The sequence below is a fragment of the Rhinopithecus bieti genome, unplaced genomic scaffold, assembly GCF_001698545.2.
Source record: "Rhinopithecus bieti isolate Rb0 unplaced genomic scaffold, ASM169854v2 scaffold_31531, whole genome shotgun sequence".
In the NCBI taxonomy this organism is placed as follows: domain Eukaryota; kingdom Metazoa; phylum Chordata; class Mammalia; order Primates; family Cercopithecidae; genus Rhinopithecus; species Rhinopithecus bieti.
The window spans coordinates 42,657-69,164 of NW_016814088.1; the positions used below are offsets into that span (position 1 = coordinate 42,657).

Sequence of the window (26,508 nt, forward strand, 5' to 3'; positions counted from 1 at the left end):
TTCAATGTAGTTTTACACTACATATGCGTTTGGGTTTTTTGGTTCTTTTTCTAGGTGATTTTTAAATTATGGTAATGTTCACATAACAAAAATGTACTATCTTACCTTTTTTTTTTTTTTTTTTTGAGACGGAATCTCTTGCTCTGTCACCCAGGCTGGAGTGCAGTGACTCAATCTCGGCTCACTGCAAGCTCCGCCTCCCGGGTTCATGCCATTCTCCTGCCTCAGCCTCCCGAGTAGCTGGGACTACAGGTGCCTGCCACCACAGCCAGATAATTTTTTTTGAATTTTTAGTAGAGATAGGGTTTCACCGTGTTAGCTAGGATGGTCTCAATCTCCTGACCTCGTGATCCGCCCGTCTTGGCCTCCCAAAGTGCTGGGATTACAGGCGTGAGCCACCACGCATGGCCTACCTTAACCATTTTTAAGTGCCAGTTCATTGCTATTAAGTACGTTCACATTGTGGTGCAACCATTATCACTGTTCATCTCCAGATGAACTCCTTACCTACACATAGTTTTTAAAGTTACATCAATGGAATAACATAGTATGTGTTCTTTGGTGTCTAGCTTTAACTCAACACTTTTTCCCCTCTATTTTTTATTATAACAATACAAATTTTCAAACACTTAGAAAGATTGAAAGAATAGTACAATAAACATTCATATACCTTTCACCTAGATTCAATAATTGTTGCTGTATTCGCTTTATCTTTTTATTTATAAGTATTATATATATATACACACATACATTTTCCCCCTGAATTATTTGAGTATGTATTGCAGACATCATGGCTCTTGACCCCAAAGTATTTCAGCATTCCTATCTGAGTAAGAAGTTTTCTTACACAACCACAATACCATTTTGAAAACTAAGAAAATTAACAGTAATTCCATAACGTTATTTATAATCCAGTTTATATGGGAATTTCCCACTTGCCCCAAGAATGTCTTTTATAGTTGTTTTTACTATAAATAAGTCCCCTGCATTAGTTTTCTGCTGCTACCATGACAAATTATTGCAAACTTAGCATCTTAAAACAACATCAGTATATTATCTGACAGTTTCTGTAAGTCAGAAGTTTGAGTGAGCTTGATAGGGTCCTCTACTAGGGTCTTACCAGGCCAAAATCAAGGTGTTGCTAGAGCTGTGTTCCTTACTGGATCCTCTGGGGAAAAATCCACTTGTGAGATCATTTAGATTGTTGGTTGAATTCACTTCCTTGGCGACTGTAGGACAGATCCGTTTCCATACTGGTCATCAGGCAGGGATTGGTCTTTGCTTCTAGAGGCTGCTTGCATTTCTTCTCAAGCCTTCCACGTGGCCCCCTCCAGCAGTGCATTCCCTCTCATGCTTCAGATCTCTCCCATTCCAGCCAGAGGAAGATTTCTGCTTTTGCATACCCATTTGATTACATTGGGCCACCTGGATAATTTAGGATACCCATCTTATTTTAATTACATCTACAAAATTCCTTTTGCCATTTAACTAACATATTCAGAGGTTCGAGGGATTAGGGCATGGACATCTTTGAGATGGTGATTCAGCCTACCACATCCTTCTACTTTTTTTTTTTTTTTTTTTTTTTTTTTTTTTTGAGATAGGGTTTTGCTTGGTCGCCCAGGCTGGAGTGCAGTTTCGCGATCTCGGCTAACTACAAATGCTGCTTCCTGGGCTTAAGTGATCCTCCCAAGTAGCTGGGATTACAGGCACCTGCCACCACACCCAGCTAATTTCTGTATTTTTTGTGGAGATGGGGTTTTGCCATGTTTTCCAGGCTGGTCTTAAACTAGTGAGGTCAAGTGATCCACCTGCCTTGGGCTCCCAAAGTGCTGGACTTACAGGCATGAGCCACCATGCCCAGCCTCTTTTTTTTTTTTTTTTTGAGACAGAGTCTCGCTCTGCCACCCAGGCTGGAGTGCAGCGGCGCCATCTCGGCTCCCTGCAAGCTCCGCCTCCTGGGTTCATGTCATTCTCCTGCCTCAGCCTCTCAAGTAGCTGGGACTACAGGCGCTGGCCACCATGCCCTAATTTGCTAATTTTTTTTTTTTTTTTTTTGTATTTTTAGTAGAGACGGGGTTTCACCATGTTAGCCAGGATGGTCTCAATCTCCTGACCTTGTGATCCGCCCGCCTCAGCCTCCCAAAGTGCTAGGATTACAGGCTTGAGCCATCGCACCCGGCCCAATTTTTGTTTTTTAATGGTTGTCATGGACTGAATGTATCCTTCTAAAATTCATATGTTGAATCTCTAATCCCCAATGTGGTGATACTAGGAAGTAAGAGCCTTCAGGAGATAATTAGGTTTAGATGAGGACATGAGGATGGCATCCTTATGATGAAATTAGTACCCTTATATCAAGACACCACATAGCCCTCCCCGCAAGTCCCCATTTCTCCCTGCCATGTAAGGACACAGCAGTACGATAGACTTCCACAAGTCAAGAAGAGGGTCCACCAAGAACCCAATTGGCTAGCCCGTTGGTCTTGGTTTCCCAACCTTCAGAACTGTGCAAAATAAATATTTGTTGTTTAAGCCACCTAGTCTGTACTATTTTGTTATAGCAACCCAAGCTGACTAAGATAAATCGTTTGTGCCTCCACTTTTTGTTTTCTATACAATTTAAGAGACTAATACATTTTAAAAAATTATTAACCTGAAAGCTATTGTTGCAACTTTGGTTTGAAACTCCACATTTTGTTTTCTGCATAATTTAAGAGAAGAATACATTATAAAAAACAACTATTACTTTATGTTTTTGCACACACAGTGTATAAAGATGTAATTTTGTGACGTCAGTAACTGAAAAGGTTATAGAGCTGTACAGAGCTATATAGAGGCAGTTCATGTACGTTACTGAAGTTGAGCTGGTATAAATTCAAATGGGAATGTTATAACTTTTGGGTGTTAAATATAATCCCCATGACAAAGAAAATAGTTATAGAATATACACAGAAGGAAATGAAAAGGGAATCACAACATTTTACTACCAAAAATCAGTTAAATACAAAGACAGTAATGCAGGAAATGAGGAACAAAAAAGCTACAAGGCATATGAAAAACAAACAGCAAAATGACAGAAGTCTCTCCCTATCAGTAATTACTTTAAAAATAAATGGCTCAAACTCTTCAGTCAAAAGACAGATACTGAAAAAATGTATTAAAAAGCATGATCCATCTATATGCTATCTCCAACAGAGTCATTTTAGATCTAAAGACACAAATAAGCTGAACGTGAAAGGCTGAAAAAAAGATATTTCATGCAAATAGTAATCAAAAGAGAACAAGGGTAACTGTAGTGATCAGACAAAATAGACTTTAAATGAGAAAAGGTTACAAAAGACAAAGAAGAGCATTATAAATAAAAGGCTCAATACAATAAGGTCTATTATAAGTGTTTATGTACCTAATAATAGGCCATCAAAATAACTGAATCAAAAATGGACAGAATTGAAGAGAGAAATAGACAGTTCCACAGTAATAGTTGGAGACTTTTGTAGCCCACTCTCAATGGATAGAACAACCAGACAGAAAATACGTAGGAAACAGGGGACTTGAAAAACGCAATAAACAAACTAGGTCTAACAGACACCAGAACGCTCTGCACGACAAGAGAGTACACATTTTTCTCAAGTGCACATGGGACATTCTCCAGGATAAACCATCTATTAGGCCACAAATTAAGTCTAAATAGGTTTTAAAAGATATATAAAGCATCTTCTCAGACCACAATGGTATGAAGTTAAAAATCAGTAACAGAGGGAAGACTAGAAAATTTGCGAATTTGTGTAAACAACACACTCTTAAACAATAAATGGATTAAAAAATCACAAGGGAAATTAGAAAATACTTAGAGATGAATGAAAATGAAAACAACATACAGTCTTATGGAATACAGCATAAAAATACTAAGTGGCAAATTTATAATTATAAATGTTTACATTAAAAAACAAAGATGTCGGGCCGGGCGCGGTGGCTCAAGCCTGTAATCCCAGCACTTTGGGAGGCCGAGACGGGCGGATCACGAGGTCAGGAGATCGAGACCATCCTGGCTAACACGGTGAAACCCCGTCTCTACTAAAAAAATACAAAAAAACTAGCCGGGCGAGGTGGCGGGCGCCTGTAGTCCCAGCTACTGGGGAGGCTGAGGCAGGAGAATGGCGTGAACCCGAAAGGCGGAGCTTGCAGTGAGCTGAGATCCGGCCACTGCACTCCAGTTTGGGTGACAGAGCGAGACTCCGTCTCAAAAAACAAACAAACAAACAAACAAACAAAAAAAAAACAAAAAAAAAAAACAAAGATGTCAAACAACTTTACTACTTATGAAACTAAAAGAGAAGAACAAAGTAAACGCAAAGCCAGCAGAGGAAGGAAGTTGGTTCTTTGAAAAAATCAACAAAATCGACGGATTTAGGATTGCTGTGTCTTCTTGGTGATTTACCCATATATAATTGTATAATGTCTGTCACTAGTAATTTTCTTTGGTCTGAAGTCTATTTTATGGTATTTTACTATGAAGCATATATGAAATATATTTTACTTGGAAGTGTACATGAAGTGTACTTTATGATATCTTTTTTTTTTTTTTTTTTAGACGGAGTCTCACTCTGTCGCCCAGGCTGGAGTGCAGTGGCCGGATCTCAGCTCACTGCAAGCTCCACCTCCCGGGTTTACGCCACCTGCGTCAGCCTCCCGAGTAGCTGGGACTACAGGCGCCCGCCACCACGCCCGGCTAGTTTTTTTTTTTTTTTTTTTTTTTTTTTAGTAGAGACGGGGTTTCACCGTGTTAGCCAGGATGGTCTCGATCTCCTGACCTCGTGATCCGCCCATCTCGGCCTCCCAAAGTGCTGAGATTACAGGCTTGAGCCACCATGCCCGGCCCTTTTATGATATGTTAATACAGCCACTTCTCTTAACTTACTTCATCTTACATTAATATAGCCACTCTTTTCTTTTTATTAATTTTTGCCTACTATGTCTTGTCATCTTTTTACTTTCAACCCACTTACTATATTTGAAGTGGGTTTTTTGGAAATTGAAAATAGTTGGGTCATTTTTAAAATACATTCTTCCAATCTCTTTTAATTGGCATATGTAGACCATTTACATGTAATATAATTATTGATATATTAAGACTTAAGTCTAGCATTCATTTGTTTTCTAGTATCTCCTTTTTTTGTTTCTGTTTTCTTTTTCTGCATTTCTGTGAGTAACTTGAACTTTTTTTAGAATTCCATTTTGATTTATCTATAGTGTGTTTTAGTATCCCATTGTGTAGCTTTTTTATTAGTTGCTTAGGTGTTACATTATAATGTACTACAATCTACTGGTATGATCATTTTACCAGTTTAAATAAAGTGTAGAGACCTTACTTCCCTTTGCATGCCTTTACTTACTCTTTCCCATTTGTAACATAATTGTTTTAAATGTTTCTTCTATGTACATTGGAAACCACATAGACAGTGTTATAATTCTTGCTTCAACCATCAAATATAATTTGGAAAACTCAAGAGAAAGAAGGTCTATTGTATATACCCGTATTTTTGCATCTCTCATTGCTCTTTTTTTATTCTTAATATTCTAAGGTTCCTTCTTTTATTATTTTTCTTCTGCATAGAGAACTTTCTTTAGCCATTCCTTTAGAGTAGACCTGCTTATGACAAATTCTGTTTGTTTTTCTTTATCTTAGAATGCTTGATTTCCCCTTCATTTCTGAAGGATATTTTCATGGGATATAGAATTTTGGGTTAACAGTTCTTTTCTTTTAGTACTTGAAAAATGTGCCACTTCTTTCTGGCCTCTGGTTTCTGATAAATCTACTGTCTTTGAATTTTATTCCTATAGGTATTGCATTATTTCTCTCTGGCTGCTTTCAATATTTTTTTCTTTGTCTTTAATTTTCAGAAGTTTGATTATGATGTGTTTTGGAGTAGATTTCTTTGAGTTAATCTTGACTGGTGTTTGCTTAGCTTCTTGCATCTGTATGTTTATGTTGTTGCCAAATTTGAGAGAATTCCAGCAATTATTTTTTTGAATAGTTTTTCAACTCTACTCTTTTTATCCTTACCTTAGGAGACTCTGATGACATGTATGTCAGATCTTTTGTTATAGTTCCATGTGTCCCTAAGCTCTATTCATTTTTTTTTTCCAGTCTGTTTTCTCTCTGCTGTTCATTCAGATTAGGCACATTCAGTTGTTTGGTCTTCAAGTTCACTGATTCCTCTGTCTCCTCCATTCAGCTGGTAAGCCCATCTACTGAGCTTTTATTTGTGTTACTTTATTTGTTAGTTCTGAAATGTTCATTTGGTGGTTCTTTATAACTTTCTTTGCTGGGACTTTCTATTTTCTCATTTGATTCAAGTGTGTTCATAATTGCTTGTTGAAGCATTTTTATGCTGTCTGCATAAAATCCTTGTCAGATAGTTTTGACATTTGGGTCATGATGGTGTTGGTGTACGTCAATAATCTTTTCTCATTCAGTTTGAAATCTTCCTGGTTTTAGGTATGGCTAATGATTTTCTATCAAAACCAAGATATTTGGGGATTATTTTAAGACTGAATTTTATTTAAACCTTATATTTTAGCAGGCCGCCTCTGATATTGCTATGGCAGGTGAAAGGGGCCACTATCTCTTTACTTCCACGTGGATATGGAAGTCCAGGATCTCCACATGTTCATCACTTATACTTGGGGGAAGAGAGGGTCTCCTTGTTGCTGCTGGGCAAGGATAGAAGCACAAGCTCTCCACTAGCCTTCCACCAGCATCACCCTGACTCTGAATGGAAAAGCCACTTGTTACTGTGCCTGTGGGTACAGCTGCCCAAGCTATAATTGTTCTATTTTTCTGGAAGAAAAATAACATTAATTTTATCTGCAGCATCCTTGAAAATGTTAGGATCAACAGGACAGACTCATCTAAAAGATGCTTTTGTGATGCCAGTTCTCTAGGTTTCCTGAATAATGTAAAGGCTGTTAGATACAGACATGGATCCCCACAGGGACTCCGCTGACATGATGGAGAGCACTGAGCTGTGTGGAATTCCTGCTTCTCCATTCCACCTCCTCTGACATTGTCTTATCAGGGAGAGGGAGGTGTACCTCATTCCTGCTAGTTAGGGGTAGAAGTCCAGACTTCTCCTGTGGGCTCCACTGATACCACCAAGAGGGGGATAGGTTGTTCACTAATGCCCAATAGAGCTAGAAGTCCTAGCTTTTCCCTCAGCTTCTTGTGACACCACCCTGGGAACGTGGTTGCAGCGCCTTATTATTGCCCCTTAAGGGTCTAAGTCTAGGCTCTTCGCGAAGCCTTTGCTTGTGGAACTGCAGTTTTTTCTGTGGTATTGACTGAAGTAGAATGGTTATTGTCTAAAAGTTTTCTGTCTTGGCTAGGTTAACCTTTCCTGGTACTTTATCTAGATAGAGCAGTTTAGTCTTTCTTTTCTTATTTTTTCCCCTCCCTCCCTCCCTTCCTTTTCTGTTTTCCTTTCTTTCTCTCCTCTCTCTTCTTTCTTTTTCTTTCCTCTGTACTCATTGGCATTTCTGGGTTACTGGCTTTGTTAGCTCCAATTCTGGGACTTACTGGGCATTTAAAAAGTCAACAGGACTTACCATTGTCATTCCTTAGGTACTCACGTCCCTAACCTGCCTTCTCTTCTTCACCATTTAGAGTCTTATTTCATTCATATATATATTCCAGAGTTTTTAGTTGCATTTAGAGAGAATCGGGAAAAGTACATTTACTCCATATTCCCAGAAGTAGAAGATCAGCATGTGTAGTTTCAAAAATCCCTCACCTCTGGTGAGATTCTGATCAGTGTTTCCCCAACCCATCTCTTAAAAATCACTGGACTATCAAAATGATTTTCTATGAGTTTTCTAAATTTAGAGTTTTATTTCTTGTCTGTGTCACATACAAAATAGTTCAGGTCATGGCATGTTTCTACTACTCATTGTTTATGGAATTTGCAGGCAGCAAAATGGCTCATTTTGGGCACTGCTGCCACTGTTTGCATCTGTGAAATTGATGATTGATATTTCCTCTTCCTCTGGATCCATGCCTGTGTCTAACAAATAGCCCTTATATTATTCAGGAAGCCTAGAGAACTGGCATCACAAAAACATGTTCCAGATGATTCTGTCCTGTTGATTCTGAAATTTTCAAGGATGTTGTAGATAAGATTAATGTTCTTTCTTTCCAAAAAAAAAAAAAAAAAAAAAAAGGAACATTTCTGGTTTGGGCAGCTTTATGGCATCTGCCCAACTAGACTAATAACAAATTGCAACTCAAACCAATTAATCTCATCTGTAGTTTAATGGAGGGTTTTCTCTTCCCAACTGTCTAGTTAGAAAAGCTGTTTGTATTGTTAGTATGCCTTGATGAAATTCTTGTAAGCTGGCAAAGAGCAATTACCAAGAAATTAAGAGAATTGTTGCCTCTTGTCTGATTATGGATTATTTGTAGAATCTTGTGTAGTTTGTAACAGGGGACAGCTTTCAGGTTACCATAAAAATGATAGTGCTCAAAAAATATTGGCCAAGAAAATAGAAAACAAAGGGGAGCTTACTGATCAAGCTGTTTTTGGTTAAAAAAGAGTGTGAGATGTCTTTAAAACTGCAGAGACCATGATTTCCTTGCCATCAACACTCATTCTCTAAGTTGGCTTCAAGAGCACTTAATTAGAACATGAACATGAACCTGTCAGATGCTTAAGAATTTAACTTTTAGGCCGGGCGCGGTGGCTCAAGCCTGTAATCCCAGCACTTTGGGAGGCCGAGACGGGTGGATCACGAGGTCAGGAGATCGAGACCATCCTGGTCTACACGGTGAAACCTCGTCTCTACTAAAAAATACAAAAAACTAGCTGGGCAAGATGGCGGGCGCCTGTAGTCCCAGCTACTCGGGAGGCTGAGGCAGGAGAATGGCATAAACCTGGGAGGCGGAGCTTGCAGTGAGCCGAGATCTCGCCACTGCACTCCAGCCTGGGCGACAGAGAGAGACTCCGTCTCAAAAAAACAACAACAACAAAAAAAGAATTTAACTTTTAGCCCTAGATTTGAAAAATAAGACCCTTAAGAATAAAATGCATGCCCTGTAAAAAGTGTCTAGCATTTGTCATTTCCAATTTTCATTAAATGCTCATTTTCAGCCTAAAGTTAGTCCTAAGATAAAGGAACATATTGCATAAAAATGAGTTCTTAGACAAACGTTAGGCTCAAGATTAATTAATTACCCTGATATTAACACCTGTTCCCTCAATTCTGCAAAAAAGAGAACAGGAAAGATAAAGGAGGTTAGAGACAGAACCTTGGCAAAGATGGAATTTGACAGATGGTTGAAGGAAAAGGAATTTAGGAGAAGAGGCTGAGAGGAAGCAGTCAGTAAGGCTGAGGAAGCCTGGGCAGTGGGAGTCATGAGGAATCACAGTTCAGGAAGGAGGAAGACGTGGCTATGTGGTCTAGCGGAGAGCCACTGGCTGGGCCTATAGATGACAAGAAATCATTTGTAGTGGTACAAGTACTAGGTGACTTATGCTTGGATTCTAATTTTGCCTCTGAGTGGCTGTGTGACCTTAAACAAGTTACTTTGCATCTCGATTCTCTGATCAGTAAAATGGCGACTTACTCATTCAACATTTATTAAGCATCCTTTGTACCAGGCAGTCTCCTAAGTACTTGGAAACATCAGTGGGGAGAAAAAGACAAAACCCTTTCTTTCACAGGGAGACCTTACCATTTACAGTTTCAGGAGGGGATGAAGACAGACAATAAACATAATAAATAAGAAAATAATATAGTATATTAGGAGGCTATAAGTGGTATGGAAAGAAAAAGAGGTAGAGTAGGGTAAGGGGAGAGCAGGAGGGCCAGGGATAAATTGCAATTTTAAATTCAGAGGTCAAGCCCACTTTTGGTAATAACTACCTCCTGGGATTGCAATGAGAAGGACATGAGAGGCCCCTCAACTGCCAGTGCTGGACCCAGTACTTTGTCAGCCCCTGGTAAGCATTAGCCGTTATTGTTATTATTACTGTTGTCATTCCTAAAAGAATATTCACCATGCGGTTCCTTTATCTAGGAGTACTCCAGTTCACTCATGTTGCTTGGTTACTGGCACCTCCTCAGAGCATACGTGTTTAAGCCAGTCCAGTCATAGCTGGGCTGCACTTACCATGGTGCCATGTCACTGCTTGATGTCCCTCTGAATCCAGAGACGTGGGTACTAGTTTTGCTTCTGCTACCCAGGAGCTGGGCAGCTTTGGGTGAGTTTCCTTGTGTATAAAGCAGCGCTCACCATGCCTGCCTCTCAGACCATTCCCACAGTGGTCTGAGAGGCAGGGATGGTGAGCGCTGCTTTATACACGAGAATGTATAAAGATGAGAGGATGGGCTGGGCGCAGTGGTGCATGCCTGTAATCCCAGCACTTTGGGAGGCTGAGGCAGGCAGATCACCTGAGGTCAGGAGTTTGAGACCAGCCTGGGCAACGTGGAGAAACCCCGTCTCTACTAAATACCAAAAAAAAAAAAAAAAAATTTAGCCGGGCATGGGGGTGGGCTCTTGTAATCCCAGCTACTCAGGAGGCTAAGACGTGAAAATCACTTGAACGTGGGAGGGGGAGGTTGCAGTAAGCTGAGATCGCGCCACTGCACTCCAGCCTGGGTGACAGAGTGAGACCCTGTCTCAAAAAACAAAAACAAGAACAAAAAAAACAAAATGATGAGAGGATGGAGGAAAGAGCAATTTGGGAAGCCTAGAGCTGGATCCCAACGTGTCCTATCATTTGTAAATTGCTGAGGGATTTGTTAGATACAGGAAGGGCTAATTCAGACTCAAAGTCAGGGCTGTACTGAGTGTCTGATCTTCACTCTCTGTCCCTCTCCTGCATGAGGACCATTTAGGAGCATCTAAGTGAGGAACTAGCCCTGTTCCCCACTTCCTCCTCTGTTGAAGCCCTGTTGGGAGTTGTGGGAGGGGAAGGCCATTCTCATTAGGTTTTCCGCAGCTTCCTCTTCCAGAATCATTTCTCTTCCAGCAAGAGAAATGAGCTGTCAGAAGCTCTGACTTTGTTTTTTTGTTGTTTGTTTTGGTTTTGGTTTTTTTTTTTTTGAGACAGAGTCTCACTCTGTTGCCCAGTCTAGGGTGCAGTGATGTGATCTTGGCTCACTGCAACCTCTGCCTCCTGGGTTCAAGCAACTCCCTGCCTCAGCCTCCCGGTAGCTGGGATTACAGGCGCCCGCCACCATGCCTGGCTAGTTTTTGTTTTAGTAAAGACAGGGTTTCTTTCACATGTTGGCCAGGCTGGTCTTGAACTCCTGACCTCGTTATCCACCCGCCTCAGCCTCCCAAAGGGCTGGGATTACAGGTGTGAACCACCATGCCCAGCCAACTGGCATTTTTATTTTTTATTTATTCATTAAATTGTACTTTATGTTCTAGGGTACATGTGCACAACGTGCAGGTTTGTTTCATAAGTATACATGTGCCATGTTGGTGTGCTGCACCCATTAACTTGTCATTTACATTAGGTATATCTCCTAATGCTATCCTTCCCAGCTCCCCCCTCCCCAAAATAGGCCCCAGTGTGTGATGTTCCCCTTCCCGTGTCCATGTGATCTCATTGTTCAATTCCCACCTATGAGTGAGAACATACTGTGTTTGGTTTTCTGTTCTTGCAATAGTTTGCTGAGAATGATGGTTTCTAGCTGCATCCACGTCCTTACAAAGGACACGAACTCATCCTTTTTTATGGCTGCATAGTATTCCATGGTGTATATGTGCCACATTGTCTTAATCCAGTCTGTCATTGATGGACATTTGGGTTGGTTCCAAGTCTTTGCTATTGTGAATAGTGCTGCAATAAACATACGTGTGCATGTGTCTTTAGAGCAGCATGATTTATAATCCTTTGGGTATATACCCAGTAATGGGATGGCTGGGTCATATGGTNCATAGTATTCCATGGTGTATATGTGCCACATTTTCTTAATCCAGTCTGTCATTGATGGACATTTGGGTTGGTTCCAAGTCTTTGCTATTGTGAATAGTGCTGCAATAAACATACGTGTGCATGTGTCTTTAGAGCAGCATGATTTATAATCCTTTGGGTATATACCCAGTAATGGGATGACTGGGTCAAATGATATTTCTAGTTCTAGATCCTTGAGGAATCACCATACTGTTTTCCATAATGGTTGAACTAGTTTACAATCCCACCAACAGTGTAAAAGTGTTCCTTTTTCTCCACATCCTCTCTAGCACCTGTTGTTTCCTGACTTTTTAATGATTGCCATTCTAACTGGTGTGAGATGGTATCTCATTGTGGTTTTGATTTGCATTTCTCTGATGGCTAGTGATGATGAGCAATTTTTCATGTGTCTTTTGGCTGCATAAATGTCTTCTTTTGAGAAGTGTCTGTTCATATCCTTTGTCCACTTTTTGATGGGTTTTTTTTTTCTTGTACATTTGTTTGAGTTCTTTGTAGGTTCTGGAAATTAGCCCTTTGTTAGATGAGTAGATTGCAAAAATTTTCTCCCATTCTGTAGGTTCCAAATGGCATTGTTAAACAGCTGGTCATTGAGCACAGGTAGCTGCCTAATGAAGTTTATGTATCTGTTGCCACGAAGGTGGGTGGAAAGTTGTTATTTTTTACTGTTTTTTTGTTTTTTGTTTTTTGTTTTTAAGTTTGTTTTGTGAAAACACAGGACTGAATGTAAGGACTAAAGAGAATCTGTGTTGGGGTGGGACTGAGGCGTGCAGGGAGGATTTGAATCAAGAGCAGGCTTATGAGAGATCCCCTTTAGCACAGTCATCGGAGTACCCTGATAGAAATTTCATACTAACCAAATCATACTCTTAGCTCCTATTGAAGTCTGTTTCATTAGGTTCTGTGAAGACATAAAGGCAGGACAGGACCCTGCCTTTCACACAGTATCTGGGAAAGAGATGTATTTGGGAGGAACTTCTTTGCAGTGGTTTTCAACCCTGGCCCCATGTTAAATTTCTAGAGGTGGGGCCTAGGCATTAGTAACTTTTAAAGTTCAATTCCAGGTGTAACCAAGTTTGAGAACCAGTGCTTAGTATAGAGGACTTAGAGGAAAGTGGCCGTCAGTGTCCTGATTCTGGCAGATTTTCTCATGAGCCTCTCTCTTCCCTCTTCCAACACAGCAGATGTACAGAGCTGTGAACTGGAACCTTGAACCATCATCAGTGAGAATCATCTGATGGAGCCTGGATTGTTATTTTCTCTTTTAAGCTGCACAATAGGAATGCCAAGGCTAGTTTCTCTGCCTTTGAGCTGTATTATGCTTTTAGAACCCCTCCCCTTTAGAATTAAAGGACCTGGGAATGCATAAAAGACAAAGCCATCACTAAACATGTGTTTCCTTTTGATCTGTTGCAAATGACAAAAGTGCACAATACAAGAGATCATTTGTTTAAAAAGCATGTGAACAGCTCTCCTGTTTCCAAGACTCATTGTTCTGAAGGCAGGAGGCTCACAGTGAGACTTGGGGAGGTGAAGTGATGCCTTGTTGCTGGAAACTGTGATGTGCAGTGGCCGCTCACCTTTCTGATGTGCTTACAGGGCCGCTGGATGATTGACTTGATAAACATATTGCCTCAGGTTTTTTGTTTTGTTTTGTTAAATTCCTGGTAACTAACCTAAATATCATGAGGTTGTGATGCCAATGGAATACATGACGGCTTTGAATGAGCTGTTCTGAAATCTAGGGTCAATCACTGTCAAAGATGCAAGTGGACCGAGAAACCAAGACTAAATCCTGCCCAAGCAGCAGTGTGGGGGTGGAGGCAACCTAGCAGGCCCTCCTGGCCAGAGCTGACTGGGAGCAGCCTAGTGTGGATTTCTCCATCTGGTCATGTGTTTTGGTCTTTCCCTAATAAACACCATCTCTTTTTAGTTGAAAAGCCAGTATTTGTTAAGGAGTAGAGCACTGTTTTTTACCCAGTTCTTTCCTCTCCCTTGTGCCTTACTCCAGTAGGCTGATGGGTGTATCAGCCCACCTCTGAGTGGTGTAGTAATGAAGCCAGCCTCACCCACCCCTGCTATCACACGTTCTTTTTGTTTTTAGACAGAGTCTTGCTGCGTTGCCCAGGCTGGAGTGCAGTGGCACAGTCTTGGCTCACTGCAACCTCTACCTCCAGGTTCAAGCGATTCTTCTGCCTCAGCGTCCAAGTAGCTGGGATTACCAGCACATGCCACCATGCCTGGCTACTTTTTGTATTTTTAGTAGAGACAGGGTTTCACCATGTTGATAGGCTGGTCTCTAACTTCTGACCTCAGGCGATCCGCCCCTCTTGGCCTCCCAAAGTGCTGGGATTACAGGCGTGAGCCGTCGCACCCGGCCCATCACACACTCTGAGTAAAGCCAAGGGATGTAGTACTTGTTGATTTTTCTTGCAAGCCCAGCCTTATGCTTTGCACACATTATTGCCTTTTAACCTCACAGCAACCCTCTAAGATGTGTTTCATTGCTTCTGTTTTCTAATAGGGAAATGTGGTGTGGCCACAAACTAGTGATACAAGGACTTGAACCCAAGTCAGATGGCTCCAGGGTCTTTCCTGAGATCATGCTCTCCCAGGCTCTTTTCCTGGAGCAAGTGAGCCTTAGGAGACTTCAGTGGGGTACATGGAAGGTGGCCAAGTGCTGTGATTCTTCCTTTACAGACCAAGTGTTATTTTATAGCAGGAACAGTATAGGCTTCCGTGGCTCAGCCTTCTTGGACTTTATCATTGATGAATCGCTGTGTCTCAGGAGCTGCTGGCCAGACTGGCTTAGTTGTTAATTTGTGCAGGCAGTCATTGAGGTATGGGCGGCAGGTCTCAAAAGATGGTATTTTGAGCCTCACTTGTGTTCTGAGAGAACTCAGGTTGTGTGTTGGGCTCTGTGGTTGCTTGTGAATGTGCAAAATATTTTTAATGCCAAAAACCAGGTATTATAGAATGTAGAAATGCAGCTTAGAGGAACAATTCTAGTTGGAATCCCAGATTCGTAAATTTGGTCTCTTGGCAGCTAGATTGCACTTTCTAGAGCTCAGGAAGATATAAAAGTTGACATTTTTATGTAGATTTATGTGGAGTGTGGCTGAATTGCCAATGCTTTTGTAGCTGTAACTTTGAATTGCCTGACTTTTGTATTAAAAACAATGGTACATTAACGTAGGTGTTGGCTTATTGGAAAAACAGGCCGAAGGAAACCCCTTTAACTTGTTATTTGACTTCTGTGGTGGTCTCCCTAAGGAGTCTTACCAGTTGGTGCTATCCCACAGCTTGTGGGCAGATGTGAGCAACAGGAAGCCCTACCCCACAGACTCTGGGTTCCCCCTTGGAGTTGCAGGCAGGGTTCCGTCTGGAATTTGGGTGCTGTGGGGCAGATTCTCATGGATGATCTTTAAACATTTATTTGTTCAACAACTATTTTATGGAAAGGGATAAACTCATGTATCAAGAAAAACTGTATGCATCTCTAACTTCAAAATAGGAAATTTATTACACAAATTTATTATGTAGATTTTCCAAGTCAGACAACTACTTGGAGGCATATTAAATGATTTAAAATTTAGATAGTAAAATCAACCACTTATTACCAGTGAATAGCATTATGCACGCATAATAGAGTTTCAGAATTTTAGCTGCCTGCAACCCCAGACTTGACATGTCCCTTCCTCTGGTTGGTCTCCGAAATGGTAGAAGGCTTGGTGGTCACATCATGCAGCATTCCTGTGTGCACTGCAAGTCGTGCTCAGCAGAGATGGGGCTACCCCCGATGGAGAAGGGAAACTCACTTAACCGCCTCCATGTTTCCACTTTTGCTCATTGATGTTTAACAAGTTATCAGTATGTATAGAATGGCCACTAGAGAGTTGTTTGATAGATGCTTCTTTAATCAGCCTGTGATTATAACTCAAACTGAAGAAATCTGAATTCATAGATCGGGGTTTCTCCACCTTGGCACTGTTGATTGACATTTGGGACTGGGTGATTATTTTGTTCTGGGGACTGTCTTGTTCACTACAGGTTTTTAAAACAGCATCCCTGGCCTCTATCCACTAGATGCCAGTAGCACACACACAACATACACACCTCAGTTGTGACAAACAAAAATATCTCCAGTCAGTGCCAGATGGTCTCTGGGTAATAAAATTTTCCCAGTTGAGCTCTCTTGCTTTACAGAAGGGAAGAAAGGACTGTTAACATCACCTCTGTGGGTGCTGAGACCCCTAGAAGACCCTTGTCTACAGAACTGGGTTTTGAGTAGGCACGTCCCAGTGAAAATATGAAAATAGACTCTTGATTTCTAGCCAGTTGACTAAAATAAAAGCTTTTCAGCAGTTTAATTTCAGAACGATGGCTTTGATTATTTTGATTGAGATAAAGCATTAGAAGACTCAAAATAGTTGTTTTTGTTTTGCTTTGTTTTAATGAGCAAATCAGGGAAGGTTCCAGAGGGCTCTATGACTTTCAGGAGATGTATTTCTAAGTGATGTCTGTTCCCAACCGTATTTATGATCCGTGTGAGAATGAACTCCTGGTGAGCCTTGCAAGTGTCTGTTCTGGCATTTCTTCATGGAGTGGACATTACTGAGGGTCAGTCAGTGGCTGGGCCCTGTGTGCAGCAGATGGGAATAAAAAGGACAGGAGCACAGTCTTCCTCAGGGCACTCCCAGCCTCCTCTGGGCAGGTGAGTCACGCACTTCAGTACAATGGAACTTTTGAGTGCTGTGAATATGCCTGGAAATGAAACCACCAGTGATTGGAATAATGGTCCTGGAGCAGTGGTTTTCAAGCTGTACTCTTTTAGCAGTTGAGGTTGCTTTTTCTTCAAATGACATGTGCAGAAATGTAATATAAATAAAATAGATCAGACCCACATTTGAAGCCAGGATGAAAGCAGGGGCCTGTAATTCCCCACCCCTCCCTTTACCTCAGAGCTGACACTTCCAAAGAGAATGACCTTTAGTTGCAGGTTTGACTGAAAGTAGGCTAATGCTTGGTTGGATGAAGATCATTGTTTTTCCTGACTAGATCTATCCTCTTTTTGCTACTTTAGGTAAAAGTGATTTTCAGAACCATCAACCTAAATGAAGATAACAATGCTGTTTCATGACTGTGTAATTTTTACTCTCACTCTGTGGAAGCAGATTCACGGGCTTAGAGAAAAAAACACATACTTGTATATTTTATATATATGTGTATATATAAAATATGTTGTATATATGTTACATATATAATATATAATGTGTTACATATTTACTAAAAGAATTTTGATATGAACCACTCAAATAATAGAAAAATAGAGAAAATAAAATATTGAACCTCTATCCTTTAGATTTAACAATTCTCATTATTTTCTCAAAATTATTTCACATACTTCTGTAAACCTCTAGTGGGTAAAGATTTTTTAAAAATAAAAAGATATATCCACAATGACCAAGTCTTGGGAATATTTTTTCTATACTACCTCCACCCCTTACCCACATCCCCTATCCCAGTTCATCTTGGGGACCACAATGTAATAATTTGAATTTTGTTGTGAAACCTGCATGAAGGAATCAAACTTGATTCAATGTGCAGTAGTTCATATCTCTACTTTATTCTTCCTTCAACAACAATTTTGGGTGCCTCAATGTGCCGGGACCTGAGCATATAACAATGAGCAAATGAAATAGACCAAATGTAACTCCTGCCCTGGGTTTCGTTAACAATGGAAGTTTTTAAGTTGCTTGGCTAGAAAACTGAGGAGAACAAGTTCTGTGCCATGCTAGCTGGAGGGGTAGCTGGAGAGGAAAAGATGATGGATAAGGATGAATTTGGAGGTTTGGGGAAGCAAGCCCATTGGCAGAGTGCTGGTTAGGTTCTTGAGTTGGTGAAGATCTTTGTGCATGACGTCCCTGTAGACATCTGTGAAGCTGGAAGCCAGAGCAGGCTGCATTGTATGTGTGCCTCAGAAATTATGGCTCTTGTGTTGTGGAAGCTGGCCTAGGCGGACAGCTACAATGTGGGCAAAGCCTTTGACTGGCTGGTGGTTCACTAGTTGCCTTGAAGTGGGAAGGTAGAGCCAATAGTCAGAGTTGAGTTATTTTCTCTCTAAAAGAATTGTTTTCTAATAGTTATTACTCGCTACTTTCATAAAACAGCACAAAAAAAAGGACTCAGGAATCCTACATAAGAAAAACAGCCCACTGGGAGCACAGATGTTTACCTGATACCTTGCTTAGTTCCTACCACATGCCCAAAGTCCAGGTTTGAAGCTGTCTCATTTATTCACCTTAAGGAAGACTGAGTTGTTTGCACTTTTGGTAAAAGTATGCCTTCTATCGAAAGTTTATTACAAGGCATGGTGGCACACACCTGTAGTCTCTGCTACTGGGGAGGCTGAGGAGGGAGGGTCGTTTGAGCCCAGGAGTTCGAGACTACAGTGAGGCACGATCACACCACTGCACTTCAGCCTTGGCGACACAGCAAGACTTCTGTCTCTTAAAAATAAAGTCTGTTACAAATGGAATCATTTGAAACATTTAAAGAGCACTAGAAAAGAAACGTGACAGTGGAGGTTTTATGCTTATTTGACTTTATCAATCATAAATTGTGTTTTTCAGAATTCTATAACAAATGTGTTTTTAGGACGGAAAGTAAATTTTGGGAACCTTTGATTTAGACTTGGAAATATAAACCAAGTGGTTTCTTACTAAGTTTAATGTTTTTAGTTGTTCTTCCTAAGTAGACAATGGCCTGATTCACATAATGGAATAAGTGGAATATACGGAGTCTAAAGGAGCCACAAAGCCCCAGTTATATGTGGAAACACAGGATGTATTTTCAAATGAGGATCATACTGAGGCAGGCAAATATTCCTCTTGAATTTTGTGATTGCTTTCAAAATGAACTACGTTTGTGAATAAGCATCAGGGCCCCAGTGTATGTTTGTGTGACAAAAATGTTAATACCCAATTTTGTACAGTGTAATTCACTTGTTAGTGCCATAGATGAGTGGGCAGGAGGTGTGCAAAAGATTTGACGTTGAGTTTCTCATTGAACATGCCCTCAGAAAGGTGTAGGTGGCATTTCAATAACATGCCTTTCCAGAATAAATTGCAGCTCTCCTTACTTTACAATTGATGAAAATATTTTGAGCTGATAAATATTTTTGTGATTTCATTACTTTTCAAAATTCAGTTGCAAGACTGATGCATGCATGGCAGGGGGGATGTTTATAATGGCCTGTACATTATTTTTCTTCTTTGTTGGCAGGAAATAACTACGTGCTTGCCAGATTACTACAAGTGGACTCAGTATCTCTTTGTTAAACTGTATGAGGCTGGGCTGGCCTATCAAAAGGAGGTGAGTTAAAATTAGCCACACTTTTAAAATTTAGTGAATATCTTTAGGATATGTCATTGTAAAATAAGAAGCAAGTAAACCCTGTTTGCACAGTAGCAGTTAAATGAATGCTACCTCAAGTTCATAAATTCAGTCACAGCAGACCCAGAAAGTGACTACTTCCTAGTTCAGTTTAGTGTCATCAAGACAGGGTCTGGGCTTCTTTCACTCTTGAATTCTTACCACATAACCTACTCTCTGGTTCCTGTAATGAGATCAAGGAGGGGGTGTAAGAAGAAAGAATACAGCTTCTCAAATCCTAGCTCAGCTCCCTTTCCCAGCTGTGTGACCAGCTGGGTAACTTAACCTCTAGGAAACATGGTTTTGTATCTGCTGAATGGGAATGGGCACATTTTCCTTATGGGGTACTATGGTTTGGATGCCCTCTCCAAAACTCATATTGAAATTTAATTGCCATTGTGATGGGTTTAAGAAGAGGAACCTTTAAGAAGTCAGTGGGTCATGAGAGCCCTGTCCTAATAAATGGATTAATGTTATTATTGTGGGAATGAGCTCCCAATAAAAGGATGAGTTCAGCCAAATTCTCTGTGCGTGTGTGTCATACACTCACTTGCTATTCTACTTACTGCCATGGGATAATGCAGCACAGAGGCCCTTGCAGATGTTGGCACCATGCTCTTGGACTTCCTGACCTCCAGAATCAGCCAAATAAACTTCTATTAATAAATCATCCAGTCTGTGTTATTCTGTTACAGTAGCAGAAAATGGATGAAGACACAGGGTTCTTGGAAAGATTAAAGGTAATAGTTAAAGAACAGCGATCACAGTGGTCTCCTGAGAAATGGAAGTGTTTGTTATGGTGGGAGCTCAATAATGGTAGATAAGACTTGGAATGGTAGGAGATAAGCCAAGAGCATCATAGTGTGATGTAGAACTGTCCAGGATGATAGCCACTAGCCACATGTGAATTTAAGTTTAAAATAATTAAAATTAAATAGTATTTAAAAAGTCAGAGCTGGGCACAGTGGCTCACATCTGTAATCCCAGAACTTTGGGAGATTCACACAGGAGGATTGCTGGAGGCCAGGAGTTCAAGACCAGCCTGGGCAACACAGTGACCCTGTCTCTACAAAAAATGGGAAAAAATTAGTCCCAGTTACTCAAGTATCAAGATGGTGAGACAAGAGGATACTTTGAGCCCATCAGCCTACTGGGGTAAGGCACAAGGGAGAGGAAAGAACTGAGGTAAAAAATAGTGTTCTATTCTTTAACAAATATTGACTTTTTGACTAAAAAGAGATGGTGTTTATGAGGGAAAGACCAAAACACATGACCAGATGGAGAAATCCACACTAGGCTGCTCCCAGTCAGCTCTGGCTGGGAGGGCCTGCTAGGTTGCCTCCACCCCCACACTGCTACTTGGGCAGGATTTAGTCTTGGTTTTTTTCCAGGTAGCTCTCTGTCTTAGTTGGTTTGTACTGCTACACTAGAATACTTGAGACTGGGTAATTTATAAACAACAGAAATGTATTTCCTCGTAGTTCTGGAGGCTGGGAAGTCCAATATCAAGGTGCCGGCCTCTGGCAAGGGCCTTCTTGCTGCATCATCCTACAGTGGAAGGTGAGAGGGCAAGAGAGAGTGAGAGAGTGAGGGAGGGAGCAAGGGGGAGCTGAACTCACTGTTTTTTTTTTGTTTTTGAGACAGAGTCTTGCTGTTGTTGCCCAGGCTGGAGTGCAATGGTGTGATCTCAGCTTACTGTAACCTCTGCCTCCCAGGTTCAAGCAATTCTCCTGCCTCAGCCTCCCGAGTAGCTGGAATTACAGGCATGCGCCACCATGCCCAGCTAATTTTTGTATTTTTAGTAGAGACGGGGTTTCTCCATGTTGGTCAGACTAGTCTCGAACTCCCAACCTCGGGTAATCTGCCCGCCTCGGCCTCCCAAAGTGCTGAGATTACAGGCGTGAGCTACCATGCCCAGCTGAACACACTTTTATAACAAGCCCACTCTTGATAACTAACCTACACTCGTGATAGCAACATCCATTTATTCATGAGAGCAGAGACCTCATGACCTAATCACCTCTGAAATGTCCCACCTCTTAACACTGTTGCATTAGGGATTAAGTTTCCAACACATGAACTTTGGGGGACACATTCAGACCACAGCAATCTCCTTTTATTGGATAGCTATTTTCGAATTGACCTTGAAACAGAAAACATTGCTATTAGCATTCTATTTCTGTGGTTTATTTCAAAATACAAATTTTTGGAATAAACTTTATAAAGTTAACCGACTTTAGAAATATACTTTGTAAAGCATATTTAACCAAAATAACTCAGGTAAATGAGCATTTAGGAATAGTATTCGAGCAGAGCATTACTAAACATAGCTGGAGTGTTTAAGTCTTTTGTTCTTAACAAGCACTGTCCACCAAATGTTCAGTTCTGTTGCAAAAAGAATCTGTTGTTGCTTTCACAAAACAAAGTATTTTCAGCTGCAAATATGAACATAAAGACCTATACTTGGCAGAACATTAATTTGACCTTTTGAAAACATTTTCTTAAAACTCTTTTTTAAAAAGTTCTATTCCGTCGATGTAGTTTTAGAGGGTTTTGTTGTTGTGGGTTTTTTTTTTTGATTAATATATCATAGTTGTACATATTTTACATGTGATATTTGATACATGTATACAATGTGTCATGATCAAATCAGGGTAATTGGGATATCCATCACCTCAAACATTTATCTTTTCTTTGTGTTGGAAATAATTAGATTTCTTCTAAATATTTTGAAACATGCAATAAATTATTGTTAACTATAATTTCCCTACTATATTATCAAATGCTAGAACTTATTCCTTTTATCTACCTGTGTTTTTGTACCCATTAACCACTGTCTTTTTATCCCCCCTCTCTCCCCTTCCTTTCCCAGCCCCTGGCCACCACTATTCTACACTCTACCTCCATGAGATCCACTTTTTTAAGCTCTCACATATAAGTGAGAACATTTGATATTTGTCTTTCTGTGCCTGGCTTATGTCACCTGGTAACCTCCAGTTCCATTCATGTTAATGTAAATGAGAGGATTTTATTCTTTTTTATGGATGAATAATATTCCATAGTGTGTATATACCACATTTTTAAAATCCATTAATCCACTGATGGACACTTGGGTTGATTGGATATCTTGTCTATTGTGAATAGTGCCACAATAAGCATAGGAGTGGAGGTATCTCTTCGATAATACTGATTTCAGTTCCTTTGGGTATATACCCAGCAGTGGGATTGCTGAATCATATGTTAGTTTTATTTTTAATTTTACGAGGACCCTCCTTACTGTTTTTCATACAGTGTATGAGGATTCCCCTTTCTCCATATTCTCACCAGCATCCATTACTCTGTCTTTTAATAGAAGCCATTTTAACTGAGTGAAATTATGTTTCATTGCGGTTTTGATTTACACTTCCCTGATGATTAATGATGTTAAACTCTTTTTTTTCTTCCATATGCTTCTTAGCCATTTGTATGTCTTCTTTTGAGAAATGTCTATACAGGTCTTTTGCCCACTTGCTAATTGGAGTATTTGGATTTTTGGTTTTTGCTATTGAGTTGTTTGGATTCCTTATATATTCTGGTTATTAATCCCTCATCAGATGAATAATTTGCAAATGTTTTTCCCCTTCTGTAGGCTATCTCTTCATTTTGTTTATTGCTTCCTTTGCTGTGCAGAAGCTTTTTTGCTTGATGTGATCCCATTTGTCGATTTTTGCTTTTATTGCTTGTGCTTTTGTGATCTTACCCAAAAAAAATATTTCCCAATCCAATGTCCTGTAGCATTTCCCCAATGTTTTGTTCTAGTAGTTTCATAGTTTTTGGTCTTACAGTTAAGTCTTTAATCTATTTTGAGTTTATTTTTTTATGTGGTAAAAAATGGGGATTTAGTTTCATTCCTCTGTATATGGATATCCAGTTTTCCCAGCAACATTTATTAAAGAGACTGTCTTTTTTCCCAATGTATGTTCTTAGAACCTTTGTCAAAAATGAGTTGACTGTATAAGTTCATGGATTTATATCTGGGTTCTCTGTTTCATTTCATTGGTCTGTGTGTCTCCTTTTATGCCAGTACCATGCTGTTTGGGTTACTATAGTTTTTTAGTATAATTTGAAATCAGGTAGTGTGATGCTTTCAGCTTTGTTCTGTTTTTGCTCAGGATTGCTTTGGCTATTCAGGGTCTTTTGTGGTTCCATACAGATTTTAGGCTTGTTTTTCTATTTCTGTAAAGAATGTCATTGATATTTTGATAGGGATTGCATTGAATCTGTGGATCACTTTGTGTAGTATGTGCATTTTAACAATATTAATTCTTCTAGTCCATGAACATAGTATATTTTTCCACTTTTTGTGTGTCCTTTTCAATTTCTATCATCAATGTTTTATAGTTTTCCTTAGAGATCTTTCACTTAGCTTAAATTTATTCCTAGGTATTTTATTTGTAACTTTTATAAATGGGATTACTTGCTTGATTTCTTTTTCAGATTGATCATTATTAACATATAGAAATGCTGCTGATTTCTGTGTGTTGATTTTGTATCCTGCAACTTTACTAAATTCATTTATCGAGTCTAAGTTTTTTGGTTAGAATCTTTAGGTTTTTCTAAATATAAAATCATGTTGTCTACAAACAAGAATAATTTGACTTCTTCCTTTCCAGTTTAGTTGCCCTTTATTTGTTTCTCTTGCCTACTTGCCCTAGCTAGGACTTCCAGTACTGTGTTGAATAAAAGTGTTGAAAGTGGTAATCCTTGTCTTGTTCCAGATCTTAGTGGAAAGGCTTTCAATTTTTTCCCATTCAGTGTGATATTAGCTATAGGCTTGTCATATATGGCCTTTATTGTGTTGAGGTATGTTCCTACTATACCTGATTTGTTGAGGTGTTTTATTTTTATTTTTATCACGAAGGATGTTGAATTTTATTGAATGCTTTTTTAGCATCTATGGAAATTATGTATTTCGGTCCTTGGTTTTCTCATATGATATGACATTTGTTGATTTATGTATGTTGAACCATCCTTGCATCCCTGAGATGAATCCCTGTTGATCATGGTGAATGATCTTTTTAATGTGTTGTTGAATTCTGTTTACTACTATTTTGTTGAGGATTTTTGCATCTCTATTTATTAGGGATATTGGCCTATAGCTTTCTTTTTTGTTATATCTTTGTCTGGTTTAGATATCAGGGTAATGCTGGCTTTATAGAATGAGTCTAGAAGAATTACCTCTTTCTAGAAGAGTTTGAGAAGAATGAGTATTAGTTAGAATTCAGCAGTGAATCCATCAGGTCCTGGTCTTTTCTTTGATGGAAGACTTTGTATTACTGCTATGAACTCATTACTTGTTCTATTCAGGTTTTTGATTACTTCATGGTTCGATCTTGGTAGGTTGTGTGTGTGTCAGGAATTCATCCATTTCTTCTAGGTTTTCCCATTTGTTGATGTATAGTTGTTCATGATAGTTCGAATGATCCTTTGTATTTCTGTGGTAAAAGTTGTAATGTTTCTTTTTCTGTGTGATTTTATTTCTTTGGCTCTTTTTTTCCTAGTCTAGGTAAAAAGTTGTTGATTTTGTGTGACTTTTCAAAAACCAAATTTTTTATTTTGTTGGTCTTTTTTTTTTTTTTTCAGCCTCAATTTCATTTACTTCTACTCTGATCTTTATTATTTCGTTCCTTCTACTAATTTTGGGTTTGGTTTGTTCTTGCTTTTCTAGTTCCTTGTGCATTTTTTTGTCTGGAGTTACTTATCTGGAGTCCTGTTGATCTCTCTTCAAAGTTCTTTTTCTTGTATGGTACTCGTTGATTATCAGTCTTGTGCTGGTATTTAGCCTTGGATGGTGGATATAGTTATTAGAAAGAATAATGGTTTATTATGCTTGGACATTCTAGGGAATGATAGAGAGTCCCCTAATTTATGAGTCTGTCTTTAGCTGTCTACATGAATTTAATAGCAGCTGGTGATGGTGCTAATTTACCCACTAGGTAAAGCTAAGTTTGCAGTGTGGCCTTGGCTTCAGGAAGCATACTGAAAGAATTGCTACGTACTGGCACCTCTTCCACTGTGCCTCCTTGTGGCTTTGGAATGTGGTGACAGTAACAAACGGTAGCTTTGTGGGCTCCCCCTGGACTTAGTCCAAATTCAGGCCTATTCTGGATGGAATGGAGCAAGGTTGATTTTCAGAGCCACTTTATAAGACCTATGTGATGTTCCTTAGTTAAGCATGCTTTGTCAAGAAGGAAGCTAATAGACCTTGAAAAAAATCAGTACTCTAAAATATATATTTTACTAGCATTCTGGAACCTGAAGCTGGCAGTATATTCAGAAAAGGTCTTTGATAGTATTAAAAAAAAGAAAAAGAAAGAATAGAAAAGAAAGAAAAGAAAAGCAGAGCTTGAGGAGAGAGAGGCGGGGAAAACAATGGAGAGTAGACAAGGGCCTGAGGAGTGATATGCTGGCCAAGAGACAAAAGCATGCTGATGGTGGGTATGATCTAGAACGGACAGGCACCTTGTGTGAAGGGCGAGGCAGGGAGGCAAGGCAAGGAGAATCTGAGGGAAGAGGAGAAATGGTAACGAGATAAGAGGCGTAAGGGTTTGAAACAGTAGGACTGGCTGGGGCAGCAAGCCCCAGAGCTGCTGTGTCACAGATAGGAAAGCTGATAAACACAAAATTAGGAGAATACTGCCCACATAATCCCCAAGGGAGCCCAAAGTCACCTACAACTCCAAGAGCCTAATGGCAAAGAAGAGTAGAGAGAAGAGACAAAAATCCCAGCTCCGACTAATCACTGTGCAGATTTGACCCTTTATGAACATGGCTCCTTTGTGTTTGTAATTGTGTTATGAGGTGCATTTCTAAAATGCTTCCTAAAAGCTTCCCACAAATCACTCAAGCAAAAAATATTAGTCCTAATGTTTAACCCTTTAATAAGCAGGGAAATTACCTTCTTTGGAATGTCCAATTCTGTGATATTCCCAGATAACTATTGCGAGGGAAGCAGTGGGTAAAATCGACCCAGAGCTCAGTGTGTTTGCAAGTGTTTTAATGATTTCAGTGTTAATTTAAGGTTCATTTCAATACAGGCTTGACTTTATTTTAC

The 26,508-nt window shown here is 39.8% G+C and overlaps 1 protein-coding gene across 3 annotated transcripts in view; it reads left to right on the forward strand.

The window, feature by feature from the left end:
• LARS2 (leucyl-tRNA synthetase 2, mitochondrial) overlaps window positions 1-26,508 on the forward strand; it is a 163,964-nt gene that overhangs the window by 39,996 nt on the left and 97,460 nt on the right. For all 3 annotated transcript variants that reach the window (XM_017849609.1, XM_017849611.1, XM_017849610.1), the window contains one exon: window positions 19,266-19,355. In XM_017849609.1, the coding sequence (XP_017705098.1) occupies window positions 19,266-19,355 (90 nt within the window). The remainder of the gene's footprint in view (window positions 1-19,265; window positions 19,356-26,508) is intronic.